Source organism: Lissotriton helveticus, chromosome 3_2 (genome assembly GCF_964261635.1).
Source record: "Lissotriton helveticus chromosome 3_2, aLisHel1.1, whole genome shotgun sequence".
NCBI lineage: Eukaryota > Metazoa > Chordata > Amphibia > Caudata > Salamandridae > Lissotriton > Lissotriton helveticus.
The window spans coordinates 497733996-497760956 of record NC_136062.1 but is presented as its reverse complement, the minus strand read 5'-3'; the positions used below and the strand labels follow the sequence as shown (position 1 = coordinate 497760956).

The window sequence follows — 26961 nt, the reverse complement described above, 5'->3', positions numbered from 1 at the left end:
GGGCAACCATAGTCAGGGATCTACCTTCCTACATAACCCCCCCCAAACGAAAGGAGATAAGGCTAGCCTTGCCAGGTAAGCCTATATTGCCTGAGTGGCCATATAAGGAAGTAACAGCACTGGCATGGTTACCCCCTATCTCATGGTCCACTAAGCAATCCCTCACCCTAAGGGTATCTGAGGGTCTCCACCATAGGGAATCTCTACCTGTGGTGTGTTTTGGCAAAGGAAAAGGCTGGTGCTGAAATGGAGTACTGAAGCGAGGCCCCACTAATTTTGGGCTCAGCTTCCTCCAATCATTTTCCACCATAGAGGCCTTTCTTTCCAAGACTGAGTTGTTTTGGGCTCTCAGGGTCAACCTCTGGCTACCTACAGCTGGAGGTTGGGTCCCTCTGTTTGGCTTACTGGAGGGACAGGTCAGGTTTGGGGCCCTCAGGTCCCAGGTTTGGCTGTGCCCAACAGTGTCCATCTGTGGGAGGTCCTTAACTAAATTTAAGGGGGATCCCTCAGGAGTTGGTTTTATTTTCACTTGGCTAGGACTACTAGCTTCAGTGCCCTTAATCTGCTGATTGGGGAATTCTTTTGGACAGGGGGCCCTTTGGGGTCCACCACTGGCCTCCCTGGCCTCTACAGCCCTGGGCTGACTGAGGCAGGGTAGAGAGGGGCAGGTTACCTGCTCCAGACTGGGTCCCATCTTGGAAGGGTCCACTGACATCAGGGGTTCTGCCAGGCTAGGCCTGACTACCTCTGTGGCAGTTTCTTCACAAGGGGTCAGATCAGTTCCCTGAGGAGGCTGACCTTTTCCTAAAGTCTGGTGGGAGGGAGATTTCTCTTCCTCCTCAATACTCTCTGTCTGAGTGGAGTGATCCATAGTTTCAGGCTTCACAACACTATTATCTGTCTGAGTTTGAGCTGTGGCCATCACAACTCTCCCAACCTTTTCAGGAGGGGGCTCAGTTTGGGTGTGGGCTGTTACCATGACAGCCTTGACAACCTGTTCTGGGAAGGAAGTTGTCTGAGATTGGGTTGTGACTGGCACAACCCTCCTGACCTGTTCAGGGAGGACATCTTGGACTGGGGCTGTGGCTATCACTGCCCCACTAACCTTACCATGGGTGTTTACCATTTTAGAATGGGTTTCTTGCTCAACTTCAGCCCAGGCTGAGAGCTCTAAATCATTCCCCAGTAGGCAATCTACAGGCAAGTTTGGTGACACTGCCACTCTCTTGTGGCCAGTGACACCTCCCCAGCTGAGATTGACCACTGCCATGGGATGATCTCTCTGTACTCCATCAATATTGGTCACCTGGTATGTGGCACCAGGTAAAAGTTGCCTTGAGGGGACTAGACTCTCAGTCACCATAGTGATGCTAGCCCCTGTGTCTCTATAGGCCTCAACTTTTATACCATTGATGAGGGGCTCCTGTCTGTACTTGCCCAAAGTGTTGGGACAAGTTGTGAAGTTGGCAAACCCCATGCCAGTCTCACAGACAAGAGTATCTAAGTTTGGGGACCTGGTTAGGCCAGAGTCCCCAGGAACTCCCACAGTAAATGCACCCAAATTCTTGGGGGCACTCCCACCACCTGGGGGATTACTACTAGTAGTAACAGGAGGTTTGGGAATGTTACTTGGGGGTATGTTTTCCTTATTGTTATTCTTTGGGCAACTGCTGTCAGTTTTTAAATGACCCACCTGTTTACAGGGATAACAATAAGGTTTCTTTTGGTTATTGGAAGGATTCTGGGACCCACCCCCCTCAGAGGATTTTTGGGGCCCTGATGTGGTTTGATCTGTAGATTTATTCCCACCCTTCTCTTGAGGCTTGGTTGATTCCTTTTTCTGGTCACCACCTTGGTTCTTGGGCCTAATCCTGGTTCTGACCCATTTGTCTGCCCTCTTACCCAATTCTTGGGGAGAGGTCAGATCAGAGTCTACCAGGTGCTGGTGTAATAACTGGTTCTGACAATTATTTAAGACTTGCTCTCTCATAATTAGATTATACAATCCCTTGAAATCAGTAACCTTACTACCCAGTAGCCAGCCTTCCAAAGCCTTAGTGGCACAATCAACAAAGTCTGACCAGTCCTGAGACTGAGTTTTCTGGGTGTCTCTGAACAGCAACCTGTACTGCTCAGTGGTTAAGCCAAACCCATCAACCAGTGCATTTTTCAGGACTTGGTAATTGTTAGCATCCTCAACTCTAGTAGTGAGGAGCTTATCTCTACCTTTGCCATCAAAGGAGAGCCACAGTATAGCTGCCCACTGACTCTGGGGAATGCACTGCACAGTGCAGGCCCTCTCCAAAGCAGCCATCCATTTCTGGATGTCATCCCCTTGTTTAAAGGGGGGCACTATTTTAGTCAGGTGTTTAGTATCTAAACCCCTCTCTCTATCTCTTGGGAGATTGCTGCCACCAGTGGGAGCTAACCCACTCATCTGCTGCTCTCTTGCCAGGGCAAGCTTCTCTTTGGCCAGGGCAATTTCTTCCCTTTCAATCCTCAGTTCAGCTTGTCTCATCCTAGCTTCATGCTCCCTTCTCTGAGGGGAAGTAAATCTCCTCTGTGGAGGATTCCTTCTCCCCTGAGAAGAGGCATTAGAGTGCAGAGATCTATTGGAGTCCCTAGAAAGAGATCTATCTCTCCTAACTCCAAGGTTAGGCCTTATTAGGGTCAGTACTGGGGGTCCCCCAGATCCTTCCCCAAGTAGGTCTAAGTTGGTCCTAGTTAGCCTTCTGACTACCTCAAGACCTTTGTCTACCTCATCCCCAGAGAGTTCCTCCTGATCCTCCTCCTCCCCCTCCTCCCCAACTGCTGAATCAGTGTTGGGGAGGTCTGGATCCCCAGAGGTTCCCTCTAAGGCTGGCATGCTCTCATGTAACTGAGAGAGCTTTCTGGCATCATATGTCTCTAAGAGACCTATCAGAAAGGGAATGGTGGGGTTAGACCCCTGCTTCAGTTTCCTGGAGACACAGAGTTGCCTCATCTCCTGAAAATTGAGAGCTGCATATCTTGAAGTGACCTGTGGAGGGTCAACACTGACCAGGGGAGTCTCAGTAGAGTCCCCCTGAGTCGACATGCTTTTCTAGTGAGGTGTAAGTGGTGCACTTACCTACACTATATGTTTGCCTACTGATCCCTTGCTAGAGTTGTAGTTTAGGGTGTGCTAGGCCCTAGGAGCTACAACAGCTGGTTCAGTAGAACTCAGAGTATTCTAAGCTAAGTTATATGTACCTTTAGTACTTATGTGATCTTTCACAAGATATTCTTAGGGCATGCGTGGTAAAACAACAGCAAGCTCAAATCCCAACCGCTGCCACCAATGTGAGAAGTTGGCCTGATGTGCAGTGCTCACTATTCTAGTGATCACTATATATCAGTCCAAACAACCCTTATTGATGATTGGTTGTAAGTCAACCTTATAGACCAGCTATCCTAGTAGCATGGATCCGAGCAGTCTAAGGCTAAGACTCTAGAGGGCGTGTTAAGCCAGCTGTTTTACCATCACATTACCCCTTGAACACCCAGTGAAAGGACACCACACAAGTGTTATGAAAATAAACAATGTATTTATTAGAATCACAACAACCCTGTACTCTTTATGAGGACAGGGTGCTAAGCACACAACAAAACTCTTACGAAAATACTTTTAAGTTAGCACGTTACACAAATGCCCGAGGGGCACGAAAAACCATATACTTTCAAAGTGGAATGCGAATTACTAGCAGGTAAGTAACGATTCTCAGAGGCTTTGGGATCGCTAGGACTGGACTACTGAACCTTTAGATTACTAGCAGGAGGCCTAGGGAACTCGGGTGCAGAGTGTGCACTCTCACGCGGGATGCGGGACAAAGTCTATGGAAGCTAGAAAAGGCAAAGTTAGTGTTCACGGGCGAACCCGACCTGGTAGGAAGAAAACGACAGTGGATCCTGACCCTAGGATAGTGAGGCTATGCTGGGACACCGAAGTGCCGAAGTTACCTAGCCCAGGGGCTGCAGCTGCATAGGTCTGAAAAGACGTCGGGGATCTCGTTGCCGGACCAGGAGCCTGGAAGGAAGAAGTTGCTGGCAGGCGACCAGTGAAGGAAAGTTCGATGGATCCAAGCCTGGATCAAGGAAGAAGAAACCTGAAAGCAGAGGGGACCAAGTTCTTGAATCACTAGCCAGTGATTAAGTGGGCACCAGGATGGCACCGGGCGAAGTCACCGCAGTCAGGTGAGTGGGCGCTGCTGGGCTCTGCAGTCTCTCGGACCAGGAGGCGTTGTCGGCGACCAGGATGGAGGTGCGAGCTGTCCCACGGAGGATGAAGTCGTTGGCGTCGAAGTTACCCAGGATTGGGCAACAAGCCTTGGCTAATTCAAGCCCACGCGGTGGACTCAAAATGGCGTCTTGAGTGGACCAGGAGGGTCCGGGGTGCTCCTCTTCTGGGAGGGAGCAAGGGCCAGTCTGGAGCAACCAGACCAGCAGCAGAAATGTCGTCGGGCGTCGTCAGGGAGGCCACAAGCCAACGGGCTAGTAGCCAAACAACGCGGTGAGCAGCGGAAAGCAGAAGGGCCCCACGCAGATCGTGGAGATGCTGGGGGGCTGCTCTTCGGTGCTGGAGCTGCTCAGGGTGGGGGCTTCTCGGACCCCAAAGCACTCACCAGGAATTCACTCGGCGGGCTTGCTGGAAAGAAGTCGTGCAGTCTTGCAGATGGCCGGTCCCTTGAGGTCTCGTCGCACCCACGGTTCTCAGCTGGGCTGTAGAGGTGGGTAGAGGTCAGAGGTGCCAGGGAAGCCGGTTCTCGTCGAGCTGGGCAGTCGGATTCCGGAGGAAGGACTTACAGCAGACCGCAGTGTTCTTAGATGGTGCCTGCGGATGCAGGGTGACTACTCCTTAGTCACAAGGGAGAAATCTTAGGAAGAAGTCTTGAGTTCCTTTCGCAGAAAGTAGTTTCAGGATTCAAAGATGATCTGATTTGGAAGGGGGCCAGTCTCTACCTTTATCCTGTAAAAAGGGGCTGGCACGCGACTAAGTCCTGCCCTATGGGTGGGACTAGGAGGGGGGTGGTTACACCCACTTCCTTGGCGGGCTTTTCCCCAGCACAGGGTCTGGAGTGACCCTGGAACTGGTTCCAGCCAGCCTATGCACAGTGAGCACCGGGGTGCCACGTGCAGTCACCTTCCTCTAAAGCCCTGCCTACCTACAATACACAAAACCCTGTCTGGGACGGTGCTGGCACCGCCCCTGGCAGGAAACCCTTTGTCCTTATCTCCTGCTCTGGGAGGACTCCCAGCAGCAGGAGGGCAGACTTGTGTCTCGGTGGCAGCATCCATTTTGTGGATGCTAAGGCTCTGTCTGACTTTCAACCGGGTTATAGGTTACCTGCATGTCGTGTCCCTCTAGAAGGGTGGAATGCTAACCCCGTCGCCAGAATTGGCGAGGGGTTAGTATTCCAATTCGTATGACACCTTACTCGACATGTTTTGATAAAGCGATACCAGAGTTGGCATATAACCGCGAGGATTATAATGCACTTAAGAGTATATGGTATGCGATATCATGGAAACGGCTAAGGGATGGATCCCGAAAGCCGCAGACAGGCTCAGCTCATGCCAGAGCACCATCTCACACGATTCCAAGCACTCTGCCTTCAGGATTGTTAAGGCCTGCCATAGGAGTGACTGATAGGAGATCTGTGTGTCCATTTTAGGGTTAGATATAGGTATACTATATCTAAAGCAAAGGGTGAGTACACCACCTTGCCCCAGCTGTCGTGCAGCCAGTTGTGTCAGATTTGGATGGCCAGCCAGGGGTGGCATAATACATGCTGCAGCCCCTGGTAGGCCCTGGGTACACCTATGCCCTGGGTACCTAAGGTACACTGTACAGGGGCTGATAAGGTGACTCAATATCCAATTTAGATATGTACCTAAGGTACATGGAATCCATTTTACAGAGAGAGCAGTAGGCCTGGGGCCCTGAATAGCAGGGTCCCAGGTCAACTAAGTCAGAAAACCAGCAAAACACCAGGCAAAAAAAGTTGGGGGCAACCATAGTCAGGGATCTACCTTCCTACAAAAGACATATCTGTTGAGGATGACGTTAACGTGGACCATGCTCCACACGAACCATTATGTGAAAATGGATAAGGAAAGAGTGGCAGAACTCCCTTCGGTGTCTGGAAAGGGGGGAGTCGACCACACACCCAACAATTAGTGGCATTGCTGGTCTGGTGTGAATAATGTAACATGCGGATAAAAGAATTATTACGCATAGCGAGGCGGTAAGAGAGTTCATGAGGAGGCAGATCACTAAACGTGTGCTCTACTGTAACATTAGAAGACTTATTTACATGAGAAACTGGAAAATACAGGTAAAATGCATAACTGGTGCAGGAAATCATAATACTGAGAAATAATATGAAACATAGAAAAACGATACATCGGATTGAGTTTTGACTAACTCTCTCACTATGGGGGTCTATTTTATACATGTCAGAAACCGGTCTAACCGTTTCACCTAGGGGAGGACTTAGACAATCAAACTGGCTGACTTATTTTACTAGACCTTAACTTGAGCTTATACTCCTGTTGCGGAGTTGTCTCTAACTGGGAAGGGTTCGTAGCAATGTCTTTTGCGGGACAGTCCTTAAGAATAGTACTTTGGCAGTCTTTAGAATCCTGGGAAATGTTCTTTGAGACTGGCTTCAATCCATAAAAATTTTTAATATGCGAAAGATGCACCCAGCCTTTGCGTCCCTCCAACTTCACGGCTGTACGGGTGGCGAGGAGGACCTGTCGGGGCTCCTTCCAGCGAGGCTCCAGTGGACTTGAGCGATCGAAATTTCGCACTAGGACCATGGATCCGGGAACGATTTCATGCGGTGCCACCTCAGTATTGTCTGGAAATGCGGCGGCAACCTGTGAACGACAAGAGTTGAGGGCAGACATCAAGGAAGCTAGGTAATCTGTCAGCATACTACTTGAAACATCGGTAATACTTCGAGGTCTAGGTGTACCCCACATGTTAGGGGGACGGCCGAAAATGACCTCATACGGGGACAGACCTGATCTGGAATGTGCGACCATGCGCATATAGAACAAAGCGACTGGCAGAGCTACTAGCCAGTCCACACCTTTCTCTTGACAAACCTTTGCAATTCGGATTTTCAGGGTCTGATTATGTCTCTCTACGAGACCGGCTGCTTCAGGATGGCGTACACAATGGAACTTCCACTGGTACCCTAACAACAGGGAAACATGCTTCATGAGTTCAGATGAGAATGGCTGGCCGTTGTCAGAATACACGACTCTAGGGAGTCCATAACGGGGGAAGAACTCACGAACCAACTGCCTGGCAGTAGTCGCGGCTGTGTAATCTGGAACTGGATATGCTTCTGTCCACCTGGACAAAGCGCATACAACTACAAGGACATACTTGAAACCTCGACATCGCTCCATCTGAATATAATCCATCTGGAGGACTTCAAAAGGGTGGTCAGGGGGCTGGAATCCACCTTGTTCCACCGGGACACTTTTACCTGGATTGAACTGACAACATATCATACAGGTACGGACTTTCTGCTTGGCTGCAGCTCGTAGATGCTTGTTGAACCAAATATTCTGGATACTGTCTAACATAGCTTTCTCTCCTAGATGTGCTGGACTATGTGCGGTATTGATAATGACTTGAACCATAGAGTCGGGGAGAAACCATGTGGCTTTACCCTTCGTTACCCATCCCTGATCTGTCTGGACCCCTCCTTGTTCGGACCATTTCTTGATTTCATCGGGAGTAGCATGTAACTGGATATCTATGACATCTTGAGTAGGGTCCTTAACTGTCATACAGGTAGTCAGATCTGGAGTGTATGTCGGTGTCTTATTAACTGGAATGTCTGGAGTCTGAGCTGTAAGCTTGGCTGTGCGATCGTGTGTGGCAGGATTTGGATTAACTGATGGTAACAGTGTAGCAGGATTTAGGACGTTGCAGCGTCTGATTTCTATGTGTGGCTGAAACAGTGTCAATTCATAACCTGTTAAACGTGCAATTGTCAAGTGCTGAGTTTGTGTTCGGTTTAAAAGAACTTCCACGGAGTGTGGGACTTGTACTGTCAGGGAGTGTCCTAAAACTATGGAATCACTTTGTCTGATAGCTAGGGCTGTGGCTGCAACTGACTTGAGGCACGCAGGCAGAGCCTGGGCTACAGGATCTAATGTGCTCGAAAAATAAGCACAGGGCTTGTATTGTCCTGCTTGGTCTTGTGTGAGGACAGATAATGCTGTACCTTCGCGTTCAGTGACAAAAAGTGTAAAAGGCTTACTGTAGTTCGGTGTAGCTAGAACCGGAGCTTGACATAGGGCTTTCTTTAACTCATTAAAACTAAGTGTATGTTCAGATGTCCAAGGGAGGACAGTCGATACGGCTGCCTCCTGTGTCGTTAACTGTATCAGTGGCTTGGCTAGAAATGCATACTGAGGAATCCATTGTCTGCAGTAAGAAGTGAGGCCAATAAAAGCACGTACCTCCTTCTGGGTCTTGGGCTGAGGAAGACTCGCTATTAACTGGATACGGTCAGGTGTCAACTGCCTACCCCTCTTGGACAGTAAGTGTCCTAAGTAGACCACTTGCTGGACACAGAATTGAAGCTTAGAAGGGGACACCTTGTGCCCCATCTCGGCAAGGAAATACAATACTGTAAGTGAGGCTCGCTCGCAAGCACGTTCAGAACGGGCTGTGATCAGTAGATCATCGACATACTGGAGCAGGGCAGTGTCAGTTGGCATGTGAATATTGTCTAGTTGTCTCTTAAGTGCTTGACTGTAAATACTAGGACTTTCTGTGAAACCTTGAGGAGCTCGTGTGAACATATAGCTCCTTCCATTTAAACAAAATCCAAAAAGAAACTGGCTGTCTGGATGAATGGGAACACTAAAAAATGCGTTCTTGAGATCTATGACAGTGAAAAATGAAGCTTCGGAATCAATGGCTGTCAACAGGGAAGAGATATCTGGGACAACTGGATACTGGGGAATAATACATTTATTAAGTTCTTGGAGATCAATCACTAATCGATATACTGGAGGTGCATTTGGATCAGTACGTTTCATAACAGGAATGATCGGAGAATTGCATACATTGGAGTCAGTTTCTACAACTACTCCTTGACCCATGAGCTCGTCAATAATTTTGGATAAGGCTGCTACAGCCTCAGGTGGCAATCTGTACTGTCTGATTCGTGGTAACACTACACCTGGCTTGAGAGTCACACGATGGGGTGTGATTTGCATGTAACCTACATCAGTTGGACCTTGTGCCCATAAATGCTGCGGAACATTAGACAATCTGGGATCAAAATCTCGTAATACATAGTGACCCTTGAAGTCACGTAGGAACAATCGTATTCCCTCTGGGGAACAGCATATAACTGCACCTAATTCTTTCAGTGTTTTAATGCCTAATAGATTTTCTGGACATGACTTAGTAAGTAACAGGTCAGTAGTGCGGGACAATGGACCTACTTCTAGAGTAACTGGCTTTGAAATTTCATTTACAATAGGTTTTCCTGAAAATCCAAGGGAAACATTTCTAGAGCCTGAGAGCGGAGCCCCTGGAACTTCGGCGTGACTTATAGTGGTCCTACTTGCCCCTGTATCAATCAGAAACTTTCTGTCTTTCCCTAGTACTTGACTATGAACATAGGGACCTTCTTGATCTACAGGTATCTCGATGAGAGGCAAGCCTACCTCCCTCTCTAGGCTGTTTCATGAATACGGCTGATACTCTGGATACTCGGACTGTGCATACTGGTACATCTGCTGTGTAACATGCTGTGTTGCAGCGATGGGCTGCGGTGCTGTAACTGTCTGTGGTGCATTCTGTGGCTGAGGAGTCTGTGAAACTTGTTCTTGTCTAGGTAGACGTGGTCTTTCTTTAGTCTTACCAGTAGCTATGTTGTGTTTCAGAACTGCACACTCGTTTATAAAATGACCTGGCTGTTTACAATAATTGCAGTTCCCTTTAACGGGAACTGCAGGATGACTGGCTTGATTCGGACCCCTCTTCTGACTGTCTTGTGGAACAGATTGTGCAACTAGTACTTTCATTTTCGTGTCTTTCATACGTTTCCTTTCATGTTCTTGCTCTTCTCTGATTCTAATCTGGTGATATTGAAGCATCTGTAACATCTGGGACGGGGTATTAGCTTGCCAGGTACTTTCGACCTTCAAAACTCGATTCTTAACTTGTGGACTTGAATTCTCGACTAATTTAGTAACAAAAAGATGAGGGTATGACTCACTACTTGTCTTGAGGCCACTGTTTATGATAAAACATTTTTCAAATCTAGAATAAAAATCACTAGTGTCTTCGTCTTGTTTCTGTTTACAGGCTGAGATTGCATCCCAGTCTTCCTTTTTAGTTGCTAATAGTCTGGGCAAAACTTGTATTAATAATTCTGGTAATTCTTTACATTTATCTCCAAGACCGGTACCTGGTACTCGTGCCTTGTCTTCAGCTTCTAGGACTGCCCAATCGATCTTTTTCTCTCCCACCTCCCATTCTTTTTCCTTGAGTTTCTCATATACCCCTGCGGGCAACAGGACTTTTAACATTTTAATAATATCTGGATACGTGCATTCTCCCATACGGAGCATGTCTTTTAATTCTCGGTGGAACCCTGCTGGATCTTTGTCATGACAGGGAATTAACTTTTTCATCTCTAAGAGTTCCATCTTTGTGATCGGGGTGTAAACAAACACTCGTTGCATTTCACCACCGTCTGTCTTAACTGGATGCACTTCTCGTAACGGATTCTGTCTGTCTATGTAAAAGGGTTTACTTTCTGGGGGTGAGACATGAACAAAATGCGGGTTCAAAAACATACTATATTTGTGGCGCTGTTCTAGAATGACACTAATTAAATCGGTACCTAAACCTTTCCATTTATACTGGAGTAACTCGTTCAGGACATCATGTAACGGACCTGGATCAGAATGTTGACCCTCATACAATGTAATGAGGTGCTGAATCATATACATACCCGCCAGTCGCTGCTCGGCTGGGGGCATTTTCAGAAACATTTGTGCCACTATTTCGTCTGGAAAAGTGGTAGAATCAGTAGTCCATCGGACTGCTGATCGGACTAGTTCTTGTTCATGCATGGTACTTAACTCGCTATAACCGATTCGTGATTTCAGAATGTGATCGGTGACTTGAAATACTTGTTCTAGAGAACCTTGTTCTGGTACTGAATGGTGAAAAACTGGCTTGTGTTCTAGACGTAAATGGCGATCTGGGAATCTAGATTTTCCTACATACGCTATTCTGTCGGGATTCTCGTCCTCTACCTCTTCTGTAGAAGAGTCATTTTCTTTCTCGCTTACTTGTGCTGCTTTACGTTGATCGTGTAACCTTATTATTTCTTTACGAATTTTCTTGTACATACTCTCTATACTACCGATAGTCTTGTGCTTACCCTCGGCTATATTATCACTCCACCTTGTCAGGACTTTCATTTCGGCTCGATCTTTGGTAGGATAATCTTGTTCCCTTATTAGACAATTAATCAGAAACTTTAATAGCATGAGCTGGACTTCAACTTTTCTTTGGCACATGACGTCACTAATACTTTCTGGATCATTCCCCGTACGGATGAAACGATATATTCTGTCTAGATCTTCTTTCATATCTGGTAGGGTAACTAGATACTCGGTCACTTTTCTCACGCGTAATGAATATAAAACCATACTATCCTCGCCTGGGACTGGATCATAGCCACATTCGTTAAGGGCTTTTCTTATTTCTGCAACAGACTGATATCTGGGCGTACGCTGTGACGCTTGTGCATGTAATTCGGCTAACGTTAAACGCTTGTGTGGCGGCGGGGTTTGAGGAGGACCTCCCCCTGCGGCCCCTAAACTAGAGTCGTCTACTGATGCTCTTCGTCCTGGCAGAGTGGGAAATGGAAATGCAGACTGGACTTGTATGGCGGGCTGGACCGGGGGTACCGTAACAGGTACTCCGGTGTCTGGAGGAGCGGGAAGTGCCTGATTTACAGGGACTGGCGGAGTAGTAACAGGATTTGCATATTCTGGGACTGTGTCGTCCAAATAGGACGAGATGAAAATATCAGCTGCGGTCGGTTTGTGACGTAGCTTGGTCGGATCTAGTGGTGGCGGAAAGTTACTGGATGCCTCCGGGGTCGCTTTTGGCAAGCCCTCGGCAAGAAGAGGATACATACCCTTAATAAGAGCATGCCTCTGTCTGTCTGACTGTTCGGTTTTAACTCGTTCACCAATCTCGATTAATTCCCTTTCTTGGGCTCGTTCCAAGGATTCTCTACTTAATTCTGACTTTCTGATTTCTTTTTCGGTTCTTTTATGAGATTCTTTGCGCCATAACTCGATGGCATCTTTCTGTGACTGTCTGGCTTTCTTTTTCCATAATGCTTCTTCTACTCTCATGATGCACTCGGCATCCCATGTGCCTGACACAGGCCATCTATACTTTTCCTCTAACTGTTTGGTATACTCGACCCATAAATCTAGATACAATATGGCGCTTATGCCATGCTTCTGATACATAAAATGACCTGGACTGTCCCTAGGCGGGACAGGAACTGCTGCTTCTAGCAGACCTTTTCTAGTTCTCAACTGACGCAGTTTTGAAAAGAGCGGCATGACTGAACTATAATCTGGACACAATACAATACATAATAAACACGATAACTACTTCACACTCATACCACGACATCAAAGTACGTGAAGAACATTTAAAATAACAGTTCGAACAGAATACCACCTGGAATACGGAAAACAGAATACATGAATTTTCTCGAGAACAGAACTGACTAGAACAGAAACTAGATGCACTGCTGAAACAGTACGAAACTTACCGGTCTCATAAAGAGACACGTCAGGACCCGCATCCACCGAAGTGGACACTTCGTTTTGTGGGTCTGTGTACCACCAACCCACGGACCAGAGTCAATTAGATCGACCCTGTCTACATACTACCCCAGTAATGGTACTCACCGGGCAGCAAGAACGGAAGGCCTCAGACTGGACGGGAATGCTTGGACGCCGGACGGACGAACTTCGGACTTCTGTTACGGGTGGGCCTCCGGATACCTCGGACCTTGGACTCTCGGCTTGGGCTCTGGTCGGGACTCGCCGCGTTCCTCCACCGTCTCGTCTGGATGCTGGACCGCCTCCTCCGTCTCCTCCGTGGGCCTGAGGGATACTTGAAGCAGAAATATCTGCCGGTGCGCAGAAGAGTTCCGTCACGACTGCAGAGGGTCAGGGGGTCGGCGTGGCTTCACCGACGCGTGGGGAAAGGGCAAGTCCCTATTCGGGCGCCATTATGTGGTAAATAAATAAATAATACCTCTATTTTTGAATAAATAAATGAATAACAGATAGCTCAATAAATAAGAGTCAAGATTCGAGGTAGTAGGAGTTTTGCAGGTTTAATACAGCATAAGGACAGGAACAGGACAACCTGCACAGGAATAGGATGGCAGCGCTGCCGGGGGCAGGATCGGAATCGGCGTAATCGGCGTAACATTTAATAACAGTGCACGATCATATATACTAAAACAGTTGCATTATAATACATACGATAGGCGGAGCAGTGGGTGGAGCAAAGGGTGTGACGCGTAGCAGTCGCGAAAGATAAGGGTGAAAGTAGGTGTAACAGAGGCGTATACATAGACATGTGATGCAAACGTAACAGAATATGTCATGAATGGGGCGGAAACATGGAGGGGGCTACCTAAGGAGCCGGGACCTCTGACCTAATGGTGCGCGCAAACTGGCAATGACGTGTTACTAGGAGAAGCTGGGGGCTACGAACTCTGTGCTAGGAGCAGAGACTGAAGTCTGGAGAGTCAGGGCGACATGTACCTAAACAGTATCTAGTATCTGATGTTTAGAGAACATGTTGATAGAATCCAAAAGTTATCGGGGTAAAGGCGAACAGACTCTAAGACTAGAGCATGCATTATTCTACATGTAGTGCGTGATGAAGAATATTAAATGACCATTAAATGCAGTATTTCTCTTACATGGAGACGTAAAGGCTAGACAATGACGGAAACTATTGATGCAGTTCAGTAGCTTAGGAATGCAGAGAAGGAGGGCTGAACTGATAACTGGAATCATAACATACTCTTGGCAGACTTAGAGGCAGAGCTAGGCTGAGCCGGGCACTGCGAGGCAGGAAGTAAGTGAAGGGTCGAGGATACAGGTGGGGGCTGTATCGCTACTCAGCGAGGCTTCAGGAGACAGGAGCTGAATCTGGTGTCCGGGCCCTTTTGAGGCCTAGAAACGGGGACTTTTCAATAGAATAACGTGCACACTGAGAAACGTGGCAACATTACTTTACATAGGCCTGATATTCGTAGTATTCACGAGAACTGGAAACTGACATACTAGAGGTGGACACAACTGTAATTGCGTCTTTAATCAAACATGGGGAATACATATGCATATTAATCATGCACAGATAACATATGATGGAGGACGCGTAGGGACACAGAACATGGCAAAATTTACTTTTCCACAGTACCCCGATGAAAGGGCTTTACCCATCTCTCCCTGCTGTGGTTGACATGACGTAACTGTTGCATCCATTCCCTTTGACAACTGCACTTTATTTTATTTTTAGAGTTTTCTGTAGCGCGAACCAGACCCAAGGTTGGGTAGCAGAGCGCTTTACAAAGTGAGCAGGGAAAGAAAAGCACATTTGTTACGAACAAAACAGATAAAAACAACTGTTGGACTTGGGCCTTCTGGCAGGTTCACCCCAGAACTTTTTGCCTTAAATTATAGTGATTTCTGGTCTTTGCGCACTTTGACACTGTGGCGCAGTGTAAAGTGCGTGCGCCCTTGGAGTGCATGTGGTGAGATAGGCCTGCCCTGCCATAGGAATGCATGGGGAATGTATGTGTCCCTGGTAGTTCCTGATGCGTGGGGAGTGCAGGCTCGAGTTTGGTATGTGTAAACTCGTGGGAGTGAATGCTGCGCAACGGTATGTGCGGCTTGTGTGTGTCTAGTGGGGAAGGGCCACTTCTAGACATGGCTGTGTGTGTGCAGTGAGGGTGCTGGAGCGTGATTGGCTGGAGCTGGCTGGCATGCCAGGCTCCAGGAAGTCTGGATGGGTCTGCCCGGTGGTGAGTGTGAGATTAGCATGAGTGATGTGTGGGAGGAGTGTACCTGTGTCCTGGATGGGCTGGGTTTTCCCCACACAATGCTGGCTCCGCCCCCCTGTGGTTCGTCTAATGACCCAAGTCCTGCCAGTGAATAGAAATGGGTGGTTGGGCCATCAAGAGTGCTCCAGAACCAGCTGCGACTGGTTTCTCCCCCACCCTGCACCCTTAGACAAAGGATTTGTCTGTATAAAAAGAGGCTGTGACCTCTTGAAAAATGTTCTTGTTCCCAACTTGAATCTTGCCAGGGACTGTTGGTGCTTGGGCCCAGGGGAAGGCTTGCCTCCCTGGGCCCTGCCCAGCCCCTGGACTACTGATGCCCTGGAGGACTTTTCTCTGCTGTGCTTGTCCCTGGACTTGTCGGGCTTCTTTGCCCTGCCCAACTCCTGGATGCCAGAGGGACTTTTGCTGGACCTTTGTTTGCCATAGCGCTTGGGAGCGCTGTATTTACCCTCCAAGCGCCTGAAAGTCCTTTCTTTCCCCTCCTAGCGCAAGGAGCGCTTTATTTGCCTTATAGCGCATGGGAGCGCTTTATTCTGCCTCTAGCGCTTGAAAGCGCTGTGTTGTTCCCTAGCGCTCGGAGCGCTTTATTTTTACTTTTGCCCGAGTTATTCTGTGAGGGGTCCCTGGGCCCCAGCGAGTGCCTACCTCGCTTGATTTCCTATTATTTAGTTTCGAGGGTGCCACCCCTCTTTAATGCCCCCGAGACACACCGCCGCGGCCCGAGCCGCGTTACAAAACAATGGCCGGGAAAACAGGAAGCCAGGCACAACGGTGCCTGACGCGGGGCGGGACTTCCGGTTTTGGAGGGAAGTCCCGCCTGCCGCCGCGCCCCGATTGGCTGCCTCTGCCACCGGGGAAAGAGGAAAGAGAAAGCCGGCCGAATCCCTGCAGCCCGGGGCTCCCCGGAGTGAGGGAGAGCCCCAGGGAGAGAGGGAGAAGAGTGGAGAGAGCCCCCGAGGAACGGGAGCTCTCGAGAGGAGCCGCCACCCAGAAGAGCCCAGCAGAGAGGAGCTAACGCCGCGAGGAGTCGCCGCCTCCGGAGAGTAGCCGGTGAGTAGGGCTGCCCCGGGGGTGGTGAAAGTGCGTGAGGGATTCCCTCACAACGCTGAGCGGCCCCGTTTGACAGAGGGCCGCTCCCACGGCCCCCAGTAGTTGTTCTTCGAGCCTAGAGGGCTCGTTGGGGGCATTTCCTTGCTTCATGAGCCCGGAGAGGCTCAAGAAGGCGCCACAAGTGTTTGCAGAGCCACAGAGGCTCTAGAGGGCATTTATCGATTTCGAGTCCCCGGAGGGGGGACTCCAACGTTGGCACCACATTTGCTCGAGCCCAGAGAGGCTCAGGGGCATTGCTTAGTGTGTGCAGAGCCTAGAGGGCTCCAACGATGGGCAAGTGATGTTCTAGAGCCCAGAGGGCTCCCACCGTTGATGCAGTTTTTGTTCCTGAGGGGCCAGTGAGGGCCCCTGGCGCAGATGTGTTTCCAGCTGCCCAGCAAGTAGTGGGCAGCTGCACCGTGTAGGTATTTCTTTCCCTAGGGACATGTACTGTGGACTTTAGGAGTGAGGCGCACTCCTTCATCCCTGGCCTTTCCCCAGCTGCGCAGCACTTAGTGCCAGCTGCAGCGTTTAGGCCCCCTGTTCTGTCCCTCAGCTGCCCAGCAAGTAGTGGGCAGCTGCTACGTTTAGGTCTTGGCGCAGTGGCGCAACCTGGACCCTGGACTTTGATGTAAGTTCATGTTAATGTGATTTCTGCAAAGTGCTCTTTGCTGCACCTCTGAATGTGTTGTTGATGCATCATGCGCCTTGTTCCTTACACCGCTGAACGTGTTGATGCGTCATGTGTTTCTCTTACACCTCTGAATGGGTAGATTATTCATCATGTGTTCTCCTGCGCTGCACCTCTGAATGTGTTGATGATGCGTCATGTGCCTCCTTTACACCTCTGAATGTATGCATTGCATCATGTGTTTTGTCCCCAGGTCTATGCCCCTACTTGTATTTTGATACTGAGGTGGTTGTTTTCTCCCTAGTGCAGGTGGTGCTAGTGAGATCCTGGTTACCAGTAGTTACTGGTTGTGTGCTCTATTTTTATATTGTGCTACAGTGATTTTCTGTTATAAGTGATCCCAAGGGCTTGATACTAAGCTTGCCCCCTGACCAGAGTCCCAGGACCAGTGGACTCTATGGTGCCTTCCCTGACAAATTGCTGGGACTTGTCTGATCTCCCTGGGCCCCTGGGGCCTCGCTGAAGTGTGCCTCGCTCGTTCCCCTCGGCAGCTCGTGCCGGCAGCCCGTCCAAGCCTCGAGCAGCGCCGCTCTCCCCTGAGCCGCGCCGCTTCGCTGGGTCGCCCGCATCCTGCCTTCCCCTCCTCTTCTGAGCCGCACACATTGGTCGCCCCAGAGAAACGCTTGTACCATGCCGGCCGCCCGCTCAAGCCTCGAGCCGCACCACTCTCCCCTGAGTCGTGCCGCTTCGCTGGGCCGCCCGCTCAAGCCTACTGAGGAGATCACTCGCATTATCCCGTGCAACCAGGACGGAAGGTACTGTCCGATAGGCTCTATGTTCTAAGTTCTAGGCCTACAAGTATTGTATTGTTACTTCTAAAAGTGCTGATTCCTGACAGTGGTCCAGGTGGCCCTGTCTTGTAAATAATCCCTTGTAAATTCTGCCCGTGCCTCTGGCACATTGTAAAGTGTGTGTTTTATCTAAGGTGTTTTGGTGTAATACAAAGGCTATTTTTATATAACCTTGTGTGGAGTTTCCTTTGTGGTGGGTCCTGGGTGTTGTTGCTGGGGTGCGTGCGCAAATACTTAACTCACATCGCCTCCAAGTTTAGCCTTGCTGCTCGTGCCACGTTACCTAGAGGGTGAGCAGGGGTTATCTTGGCGTGTAACTCCCTTGCCCTGACTTGGGAGTGGTGGTCTCTGACTGACTTTGGCGAAAGCCCTGGCCAGCCAGGGATCCCATTTCCAACAACAACGCAAATAAGTAACAACAAGGACATAATAAAGTTTGGGGGATACAGGCAGAGTAGAGAACAGCTCTGCGATAGGGAGTTCAATCGGACTTGAGAAAGTCTCTTCTTCGATATCGAAGTTGAAGCTGGCCTGTGTTTGTGTGGATTTTAAGGTAGGAATTTGCTCATCAGGAATGATTTTGCTTCCTTTTTGAAGAGGAGCGTTGAGGTGATTCTTCCACTCCACTTTGGCTTTTGGATTCGGTTGTGACTTTAAATGTGTTCCTAAGGAACCGTTTGAGAACTATTTGGTAAAAACATACAAATGGAGGTATTTTGTTTTTGCTGTAATGTTGTGGCCCTTAGAGGCCCCATTAGTGAAATGCAGTCCCCCACATCAGATACTGGCAAGTGACCCACGAATGTGCCTCACTATAGGTTTTAGTAAGTGTGAACGAGAAAGCTGTAGACATCTGTATGGGGTACTTGGTTTGCAGCAGTGGGTTTGGTGATTGGCGGGGGTGGGGTGTGTGAACATGCTAGAGTAATTGATGTCAAGCACACACCGGCAGAGAGAGTTCAGGTCTGCCGCTCCATGTGCAGAGGGTTCACACAAGTACTGGTTGGATGGATAGAATAAATGTTGTTACATTTCTTACCCTGCAGGTTCCAACCCCAGCTCCAGTAGCAGTAGTTCTGCGAACCACATGGCATCACTTGGAGCACTGCAGTCGCTGGCCGGAGCCACTGGTGGCCTCAACATGGGCTCCTTAGCAGGTACAGCAGTGAGCAGAATAGATCACGCAGTGACTACAGATGCATGCCTGGGCAAAAGGACATGTGGAAAGGAAGGAAGTTAGACAAGAGTCTTCCTGTCCCATGAATCTATACCGTTCTATTTTCAGTGGAATTTGTTCCTCCTGAATATTATCTCTCCGTGGCAAGTGTTCCAACTCCTACCTGTAAATCTTTAATTCCCCTTCATTTGTCTAATTACTTTTGTATTTATATTCCTGCGTTATCATTGGTAATCTTACTTTTTGACTTTTATTTGCAGTGTCCCACAAGTACATACGTTGTCCCTGGCTTTCTCGCTCCAGCACCCTCAAACATTGTTGTTCTTCCCTTCCACTGTTGCCCTTTCTTGTGACACGTTATTTAACCGGAGTGTACAAACTGTGTGGGGCACAAAGGCTGTATTAGATATGTGCTGATGCCTTGGGGCAGAGATGACATGTGTCTTGATGGCCAGTGAAAGTCGTAGCCATGGCAGGATCTGATTAAACCAAGGCTGTGTACTCTTTACATTTATTCAATGTGAATTGTATCTTATGCTGTAAACCCGAAAATCCAACCCAGACCCTCCATGCCTGCTGTATCTCATTAATTCCAGGTGCGTTTTGTTTACTCGTGCTGTGTACACAGATCATGTGAGTGTTCTAATATTCGTGCTTTATTTCTACAGGAATGGCTGCCCTAAATGGTGGGCTTGGTAACAGCGGCCTCTCCAATGGCACAGGCAGTACCATGGAGGCACTTTCCCAGGCCTACTCTGGCATTCAGCAGTATGCTGCTGCTGCGCTACCCTCACTATATAATCAGAGCTTGCTCTCACACCAAGGTCTCGGGGCAGCAGCAGGGAGCCAGAAGGAAGGTAGGTGGAACACGCGATTCCCTACACTCTACAGCCAGAGACGTGGAGAGGACACAGAGGCTGGTGAGGATGCCCTTTTCGAAGATTAAGACTATTTGGGGGTAGGGAAAATGCGCAGGATGAGAAGCACAAAAGTGGGAAGGTTATAATAGTAACAGTCTAATGATCAGGTTAGTGGCCTCCACATGTAAATTATCTGGGTGCAGGGATTGTTTGCTTTCTTTTAAGGGTGCTATTGTGCTAAAAAAAAAAAGGGGGAGGGAGATGCTAATAGTCAGGCATATTCTTTGTTCGGATGTTGTTCATGGCGCTTCCAAAGCTGTAAACCAGGTTAGGAAAACTGTTGTCCACTGACTGAGTTGAGCATATAGTGCGAGGTCACTCTTGTCTCCAAACTCAACCTAAATGGGAGTCCGAGCTGCACTCCTGATATATTGGAAAAGATCTCCTGTAGTGCAGATGAGAGTAGAGCAATGAACCTCTCGAAGTGCTTTGCTTGTGATCGTCTTGTCTCAGATCTGTTTTCAATTAACTGTTTTAAAGGTCCAGAGGGAGCCAATCTGTTCATCTATCATCTGCCCCAGGAGTTTGGAGACCAGGACATTCTGCAAATGTTTATGCCATTTGGCAATGTTGTATCCGCCAAAGTTTTCATCGATAAGCAGACGAACCTCAGCAAGTGTTTTGGTAGGTCCTAATGTGTTTGTATTTTGTTGAGTGTCTAGACATTCTTGTTTGTAATCAAATATAGTGCTCTTTGCTTGCATCCCATTAAACGGGTTCTTTCCACATGTAGAGGTCAGGAAAGCATTTGCATCCTCTTGTGTGCTTCCATTGTTCTTTTGTGGGTACTTTCAAGGTGGCATCAGAAGATTGAAACGCCCTCCCACAATGAACCATACTCGTAATGACAAGAGCAAAGCAAGCACACTGGTCCTCCGCCTGCAAGAGTTTTCCCTTCCATCCATTTTCAATCCACCTTTTTAAAAAACTTTTTAAGCATTTCAGCCTTCCATGCATGTTTTCATTCATCCTTTATTTTCACGCTTCCTTCCTTTTCCCTATATTCATAATTTCTCTTTCACTGCATGTAGGAGAGTAGGGTCTGCAATCCTATGATCACCCAGATTTTTGCTTTTTGCTTCACTGGTTTACGACTTTCCCTGGCTGTGGGCCTGCTAATCAGACCCACAGCCTAGCTGTTCTCTCTATTGCAAATTGTACCCAGGTACTGAATTGGCACTGGGCCCTCTCCAAGTCCCTGTACCCAGGGCAGAGGTGCACCCAGGAGTCTCCCAGGGGCTGCAGCATGTATTATGCCACCCCTGGGCTGACTAACTAAACTGACACAACTGGCTGCACGACAGCTGGGGCAAGGTGGTGTACTCACCCTTTGCTATAGATATAGTATACCTATATCTAACCCTCAAATGGACACACAGATCTCCTATCAGTCACTCCTATGGCAGGCCTTAACAATCCTGAAGGCAGAGTGCTTGGAATCGTGTGAGATGGTGCTCTGGCACGAGCTGAGCCTGTCTGCGGCTTTCGGGATCTATCCCTTAGCCGTTTCCATGATAGCGTCAGACCATATACTCTTAAGTGCCTTATAATCCTCGCGGTTATGGTAACTTTGGTCTGACATTATCTAAACATGTCGTGTAAGGTGTCATACGCTTTGGAATACTACCCCCTCGCCAGTTCTGGCGACGGGGGTAGCATTCCACCCCTCTAGAGGGAGAAGACATGTTGGTAGCCTGTAACCCCGGTTAAAGTTTAACGAAGCCTCAGCTCCACAAAATAGATGCTGCCACCGAGACACAAGTCTGCCCTCCTGCTGCTGGGAGTCCTTCCAGCAACGGAGGCATGGACAAAGTGTTTCCTGTCAGGGGCGGTGCCAGCACCGTCCCAGACAGGATTTTGTGTATCCCAGGTAGGCAGGGCTTTAGAGGAAGGTGACTGCAAGTGGCACCCCGGTGCTCACTGTGCATAGGCCGGCTTGAACCAGTTCCAGAGGCACTCCAGCCCCTGCTCTGGGGAAAAGCCCGCCAAAGGAGAGGGGTGTAACCACCCCCCTCCTAGTCCCACCCATAGGGCAGGACTTAGTCGCGTGCCAGCCCCTTTTTGCAGGATAAAGGTAGGAACTGGCCCCCTTCCAAATTAGATCATCTTTGAATCCTGAACCGACTTTCTGCGAAAGGAACTCAAGACTCTTCCTAAGATTTCTCCCTTGTGACTAAGGAGTAGTCACCCTGCAGCAGCAGGCACCATCCAAGCATCGCGGTCTGCTGTAAGTCTCTCCTCCGGATCAAGACTGCCCAGCACGACGAGAACCGGCTTCCCTGGCACCTCTGACCTCAACCTGCATCATCAGCCCAGCTGTGATCCGTGGGTGTGACGAGACCTCGAGGGACCGGCCATCTTCAAAACTGCACGACGCTTGTCCAGCACGACCACCGAGTGACCCTCGACTGAGTGCTTTGGGGTAAGAGCAGCTCCAGCACCGAAGTTCAGCCCCCCTGCATCCACGAGATCTGCGTGGGGCCCTTCTCCTCTTTGCTGCTCACCGCGTTGTCCAGGTCACTTGCTCGTTGGCTAGTGGCCCTCCTGACGACGACCTACGACGACAACACCGCTGGTCTGGTTGCTCCAGACTGGCCCTTGCTTCCCTCCATCAGAGAAGCCCCCTGGACCCTCCTGGTCCACTCCAGACGCCATTTTAAGTCCACCGCGTGGGCTTGCATTTGCCAAGACTTGTTGCCCCAATCCTGGGTCCAGCGACGTCGACAGCAGATACCACCGTGGGACAGCTCGCACCTCCATCCTGGTCGCCGACAACGCCTCCTGGTCCGAGAGACTGCAGAGCCCAGCGTCGCCCACTCACCTGGTCGAGGTGACTTCACCCGGTGCCACTCTGGTGCCCACTTGATCACTGGCTAGTGATTCAGAACTTGGTCCCCTCTGCTTACAGGTCTTCCTCTTCACTGATCCAGGCTTGGATCACCACGAACTTCTTCACTGGTCGCCTGCCAGCAACTTCTTTTTTCAGGCTCCATAGACTGCAACGAGGATCTCCGACGTCTTTTCAACCCTATGCAGCCGCAGCCCCTGGGCTAGGTAACCTGAGCATTTCGGTGCTCCAGCATAGTCTAACTATCCAAGTGTCAGAATCCAGTGTCGTTTCAGCTCTACCTAGTCGGGTTCGCCCGAGAACACTAACTTTGCTTTTACTAGCCTCCATAGACTTTTTCCCGCCTTACGCGTGAGAGTTCCCACTCTGCACACGACGTCCCTAGGCCTCCTGCTTGTAATCTAAAGGTTCAGTAGAACAGTCCTAGCGATCCTAAAGCCTATGAGAATAGTTACTTACCTGCTAGTAATCGCATTCCACTTTTGTAGTATATGGTTTTTCGTGCCTGTAGGAAGGTAGATCCCTGACTATGGTTGCCCCCAACTTTTTGCCTGGTGTTTTGCTGGTTTTCTGACTTAGTTGACCTGGGGCCCTGCTATTCAGGACCCCAGGCCTACTGCTCTCTCTGTAAAATGGATTCCATGTACCTTAGGTACATATCTAAATTGGATACTGAGTCACCTTATCAGTCCCTGTACAGTGTACCTTAGGTACCCAGGGCATAGGTGTACCCAGGGCCTACCAGGGGCTGCAGCATGTATTATGCCACCCCTGGCTGGCCATCCAAATCTGACACAACTGGCTGCACGACAGCTGGGGCAAGGTGGTGTACTCACCCTTTGCTTTAGATATAGTATACCTATATCTAACCCTAAATGGACACACAGATCTCCTATCAGTCACTCCTATGGCAGGCCTTAACAATCCTGAAGGCAGAGTGCTTGGAATCGTGTGAGATGGTGCTCTGGCATGAGCTGAGCCTGTCTGCTGCTTTCGGGATCCATCCCTTAGCCGTTTCCATGATATCGCATACCATATACTCTTAAGTGCATTATAATCCTCGCGGTTATATGCCAACTCTGGTATCGCTTTATCAAAACATGTCGAGTAAGGTGTCATACGAATTGGAATACTAACCCCTCGCCAATTCTGGCGACGGGGTTAGCATTCCACCCTTCTAGAGGGACACGACATGTATGTAACCCCTAACCCCGGTTAAAATCAGACAGAGCCTTAGCATCCACAAAATGGATGCTGCCACCGAGACACAAGTCTGCCCTCCTGCTGCTGGGAGTCCTCCCAGAGCAGGAGATAAGGACAAAGGGTTTCCTGCCAGGGGCGGTGCCAGCACCGTCCCAGACAGGGTTTTGTGTATTGTAGGTAGGCAGGGCTTTAGAGGAAGGTGACGGCACGTGGCACCCCGGTGCTCACTGTGCATAGGCTGGCTGGAACCAGTTCCAGGGTCACTCCAGACCCTGTGCTGGGGAAAAGCCCGCCAAGGAAGTGGGTGTAACCACCCCCCTCCTAGTCCCACCCCTAGGGCAGGACTTAGTCGCGTGCCAGCCCCTTTTTACAGGATAAAGGTAGGAACTGGCCCCCTTCCAAATCAGATCATCTTTGAATCCTGAAACTACTTTCCACGAAAGGAACTCAAGACTTCTTCCTAAGATTTCTCCCTTGTGACTAAGGAGTAGTCACCCTGCATCCGCAGGCACCATCTTAAGAACACTGCGGTCTGCTGCAAGTCTCTCCTCCGGATCAAGACTGCCCAGCTCGACGAGAACCGGCTTCCCTGGCACCTCTGACCTCTACCTGCATCATCAGTCACGCTGAGATTCGTGGGTGTGACGAGACCTCGAGGGACCGGCCATCTTCAAGACTGCACGACTTTTTTCCAGCAAGCCCGCCGAGTGAATTCCTGGTGAGTGCTTTGGGGTCCGAGAAGCCCCGACCCTGAGCAGCTCCAGCACCGAAGTGCAGCCCCCCAGCATCTCCACGATCTGCGTGGGGCCCTTCTGCTTTTGGCTGCTCACCGCGTTGTTTGGCTACTAGCCCGCTGGCTTGTGGCCTTCCCGACGACGCCCGACGACATTTCTGCTGCTGGTCTGGTTGCTCCAGACTGGCCCTTGCTTCCCTCCATCGGAGAAGTACCCTGGACCCTCCTGGTCCACCCAAGACGCCATTTTAGGTCCACCGCGTGGGCCTTGCATTTGCCAAGACTTGTTGCCCAATCCTGGGTCCAGCGACGTCGACAGCAAGAACCTTCGTGGGACAGCTCGCACCTCCATCCTGGTCGCCGACAACGCCTCCTGGTCCGAGAGACTGCAGAGCCCAGCAGCGCCCACTCACCTGACTGCGGTGACTTCGCCCGGTGCCATCCTGGTGCCCACTTAATCACTGGCTAGTGATTCAAGAACTTGGTCCCCTCTGCTTTCAGGTTTTCTTCTCCCTTGATCCAGGCTTGGATCCATCGAACTTTCCTTCACTGGTCGCCTGCCAGCAACTTCTTCCTTCCAGGCTCCTGGTCCGGCAACGAGATCCCCGACGTCTTTTCAGACCTATGCAGCTGCAGCCCCTGGGCTAGGTAACTTCGGCACTTCGGTGTCCCAGCATAGCCTCACTATCCTAGGGTCAGGATCCACTGTCGTTTTCTTCCTACCAGGTCGGGTTCGCCCGTGAACACTAACTTTGCCTTTTCTAGCTTCCATAGACTTTGTCCCGCATCCCGCGTGAGAGTGCACACTCTGCACCCGAGTCCCCTAGGTCTCCTAGAAGTAATCTAACGATTCCCTAGTCAAGTCCTAGCGATTCCAAAGCCTATTAGAACTGTTACTTACCTGCTAGTAATTCGCATTCCACTTTTAAAGTATATGGTTTTTCGTGCCCCTCGGGCATTTGTGTATAACGTGCTAACTTAAGTATTTTCGTAAGAGTTTTGTTGTGTGCCTAGCACCCTGTCCTCATAAAGAGTACAGGGTTGTTGTGATTCTAATAAATACACTGTTTATTTTCATAACACTTGTGTGGTGTCCTTTCACTGGGTGTTCAAGGGGTAATGTGATGGTAAAACAGCTGGCTTAACACGCCCTCTAGAGTCTTAGTCTTAGACTGCTCGTATCCATGCTACTAGGATAGCTGGTCTATAAGGTTGACTTACAACCAATCATCAATAAGGGTTGTTTGGACTGATATATAGTGATCACTAGAATAGTGAACACTGCACATCAGGCCAACTTCTCACAGTGCCCCTCGGGCATTTGTGTAAATTGTGCGACTTAAAGTATTTTCTTAAGAGTTTTGTTGTGTGCTTAACTCCCTGTCTCATAAAGAGATCAGGGTAGACTTGTTATAAATAAATATCTGTTTATTTTCATAATAACTTGTGTGGTGTCCTTTCACTTGGTGTTCAAGGGGTAATGTGATGGTAAAACAGCTGGCTTAACACGCCCTCTAGAGTCTTAGCCTTAGACTGCTCGTATCCATGCTACTAGGATAGCTGGTCTATAAGGTTGACTTACAACCAATCATCAATAAGGGTTGTTTGGACTGATACAAAGTGCTCACTAGAATAGTGAACATTATATATCAGGCCAACTTCTCACAACGGGCACCTGCCGCTAAGAAGGATACTGCTATTTATTCTATGCACAGATATGAATTCAGCAGCCCACATGCCTCGAACTGAATATGCTACTTACCAGTATGCATCTGTTCTTGGCATGTAGGGCTGCTGACATTTACATCGCCCGCCCTCCTCCCCTGTGCCAGTCACAGCTGCAGCACTCAGAATTATTCTCAGGCATGGTCATCACTTACTGTATCATACTCCATCTCTGCCACAATGGCGAAAAACAATCTGAGGATGGAGCCGATGCCCATGCGCACTGTAGTCCAGGGGAGGAGCCACCTATCTCAGGATACTTCGAAGACTCTTCCAGGACAACAATGCGATCATCCGGACCCAACACTAGGCGGCGATCTAATGCTAAGATATGAATGTTAGCAGCCCTACATGCCAAGAACAGATGCATACTGGGAAGTAGCATATTCCTTACCTGCGTCGAAGAAAGGCTTGCGCTTCTCGATTCCAGCGTGCGTCGGGCCCAACTGCGCCATTGGGCCTTTGGCTCATGGAAAGAACACTCTTCAAGAAATGCCCTCAGTGTGGACACAAATTTCCCCACACCAATCTTCATGAGGTTTGCAATCTGTGCTTGTCCCTAGGGCAGAAGAGTAGAGATTGCCTGGCCTGTG

General features: G+C 49.3%; 1 protein-coding gene across 7 annotated transcripts in view; it reads left to right on the top strand.

Moving 5' to 3' along the window:
* CELF1 (CUGBP Elav-like family member 1) overlaps positions 1-26961 on the top strand; it is a 427681-nt gene that overhangs the window by 321644 nt on the left and 79076 nt on the right. For 4 of the 7 annotated variants that reach the window (XM_078684498.1, XM_078684496.1, XM_078684499.1 and 1 more), the window contains exons 11-13: positions 18809-18919; positions 19608-19859; positions 20340-20483. In XM_078684498.1, the coding sequence (XP_078540624.1) occupies positions 18809-18919; positions 19608-19859; positions 20340-20483 (507 nt within the window). The remainder of the gene's footprint in view (positions 1-18808; positions 18920-19607; positions 19860-20339; positions 20484-26961) is intronic. The other 3 variants (XM_078684502.1, XM_078684500.1, XM_078684501.1) reach the window with 1 other exon arrangement.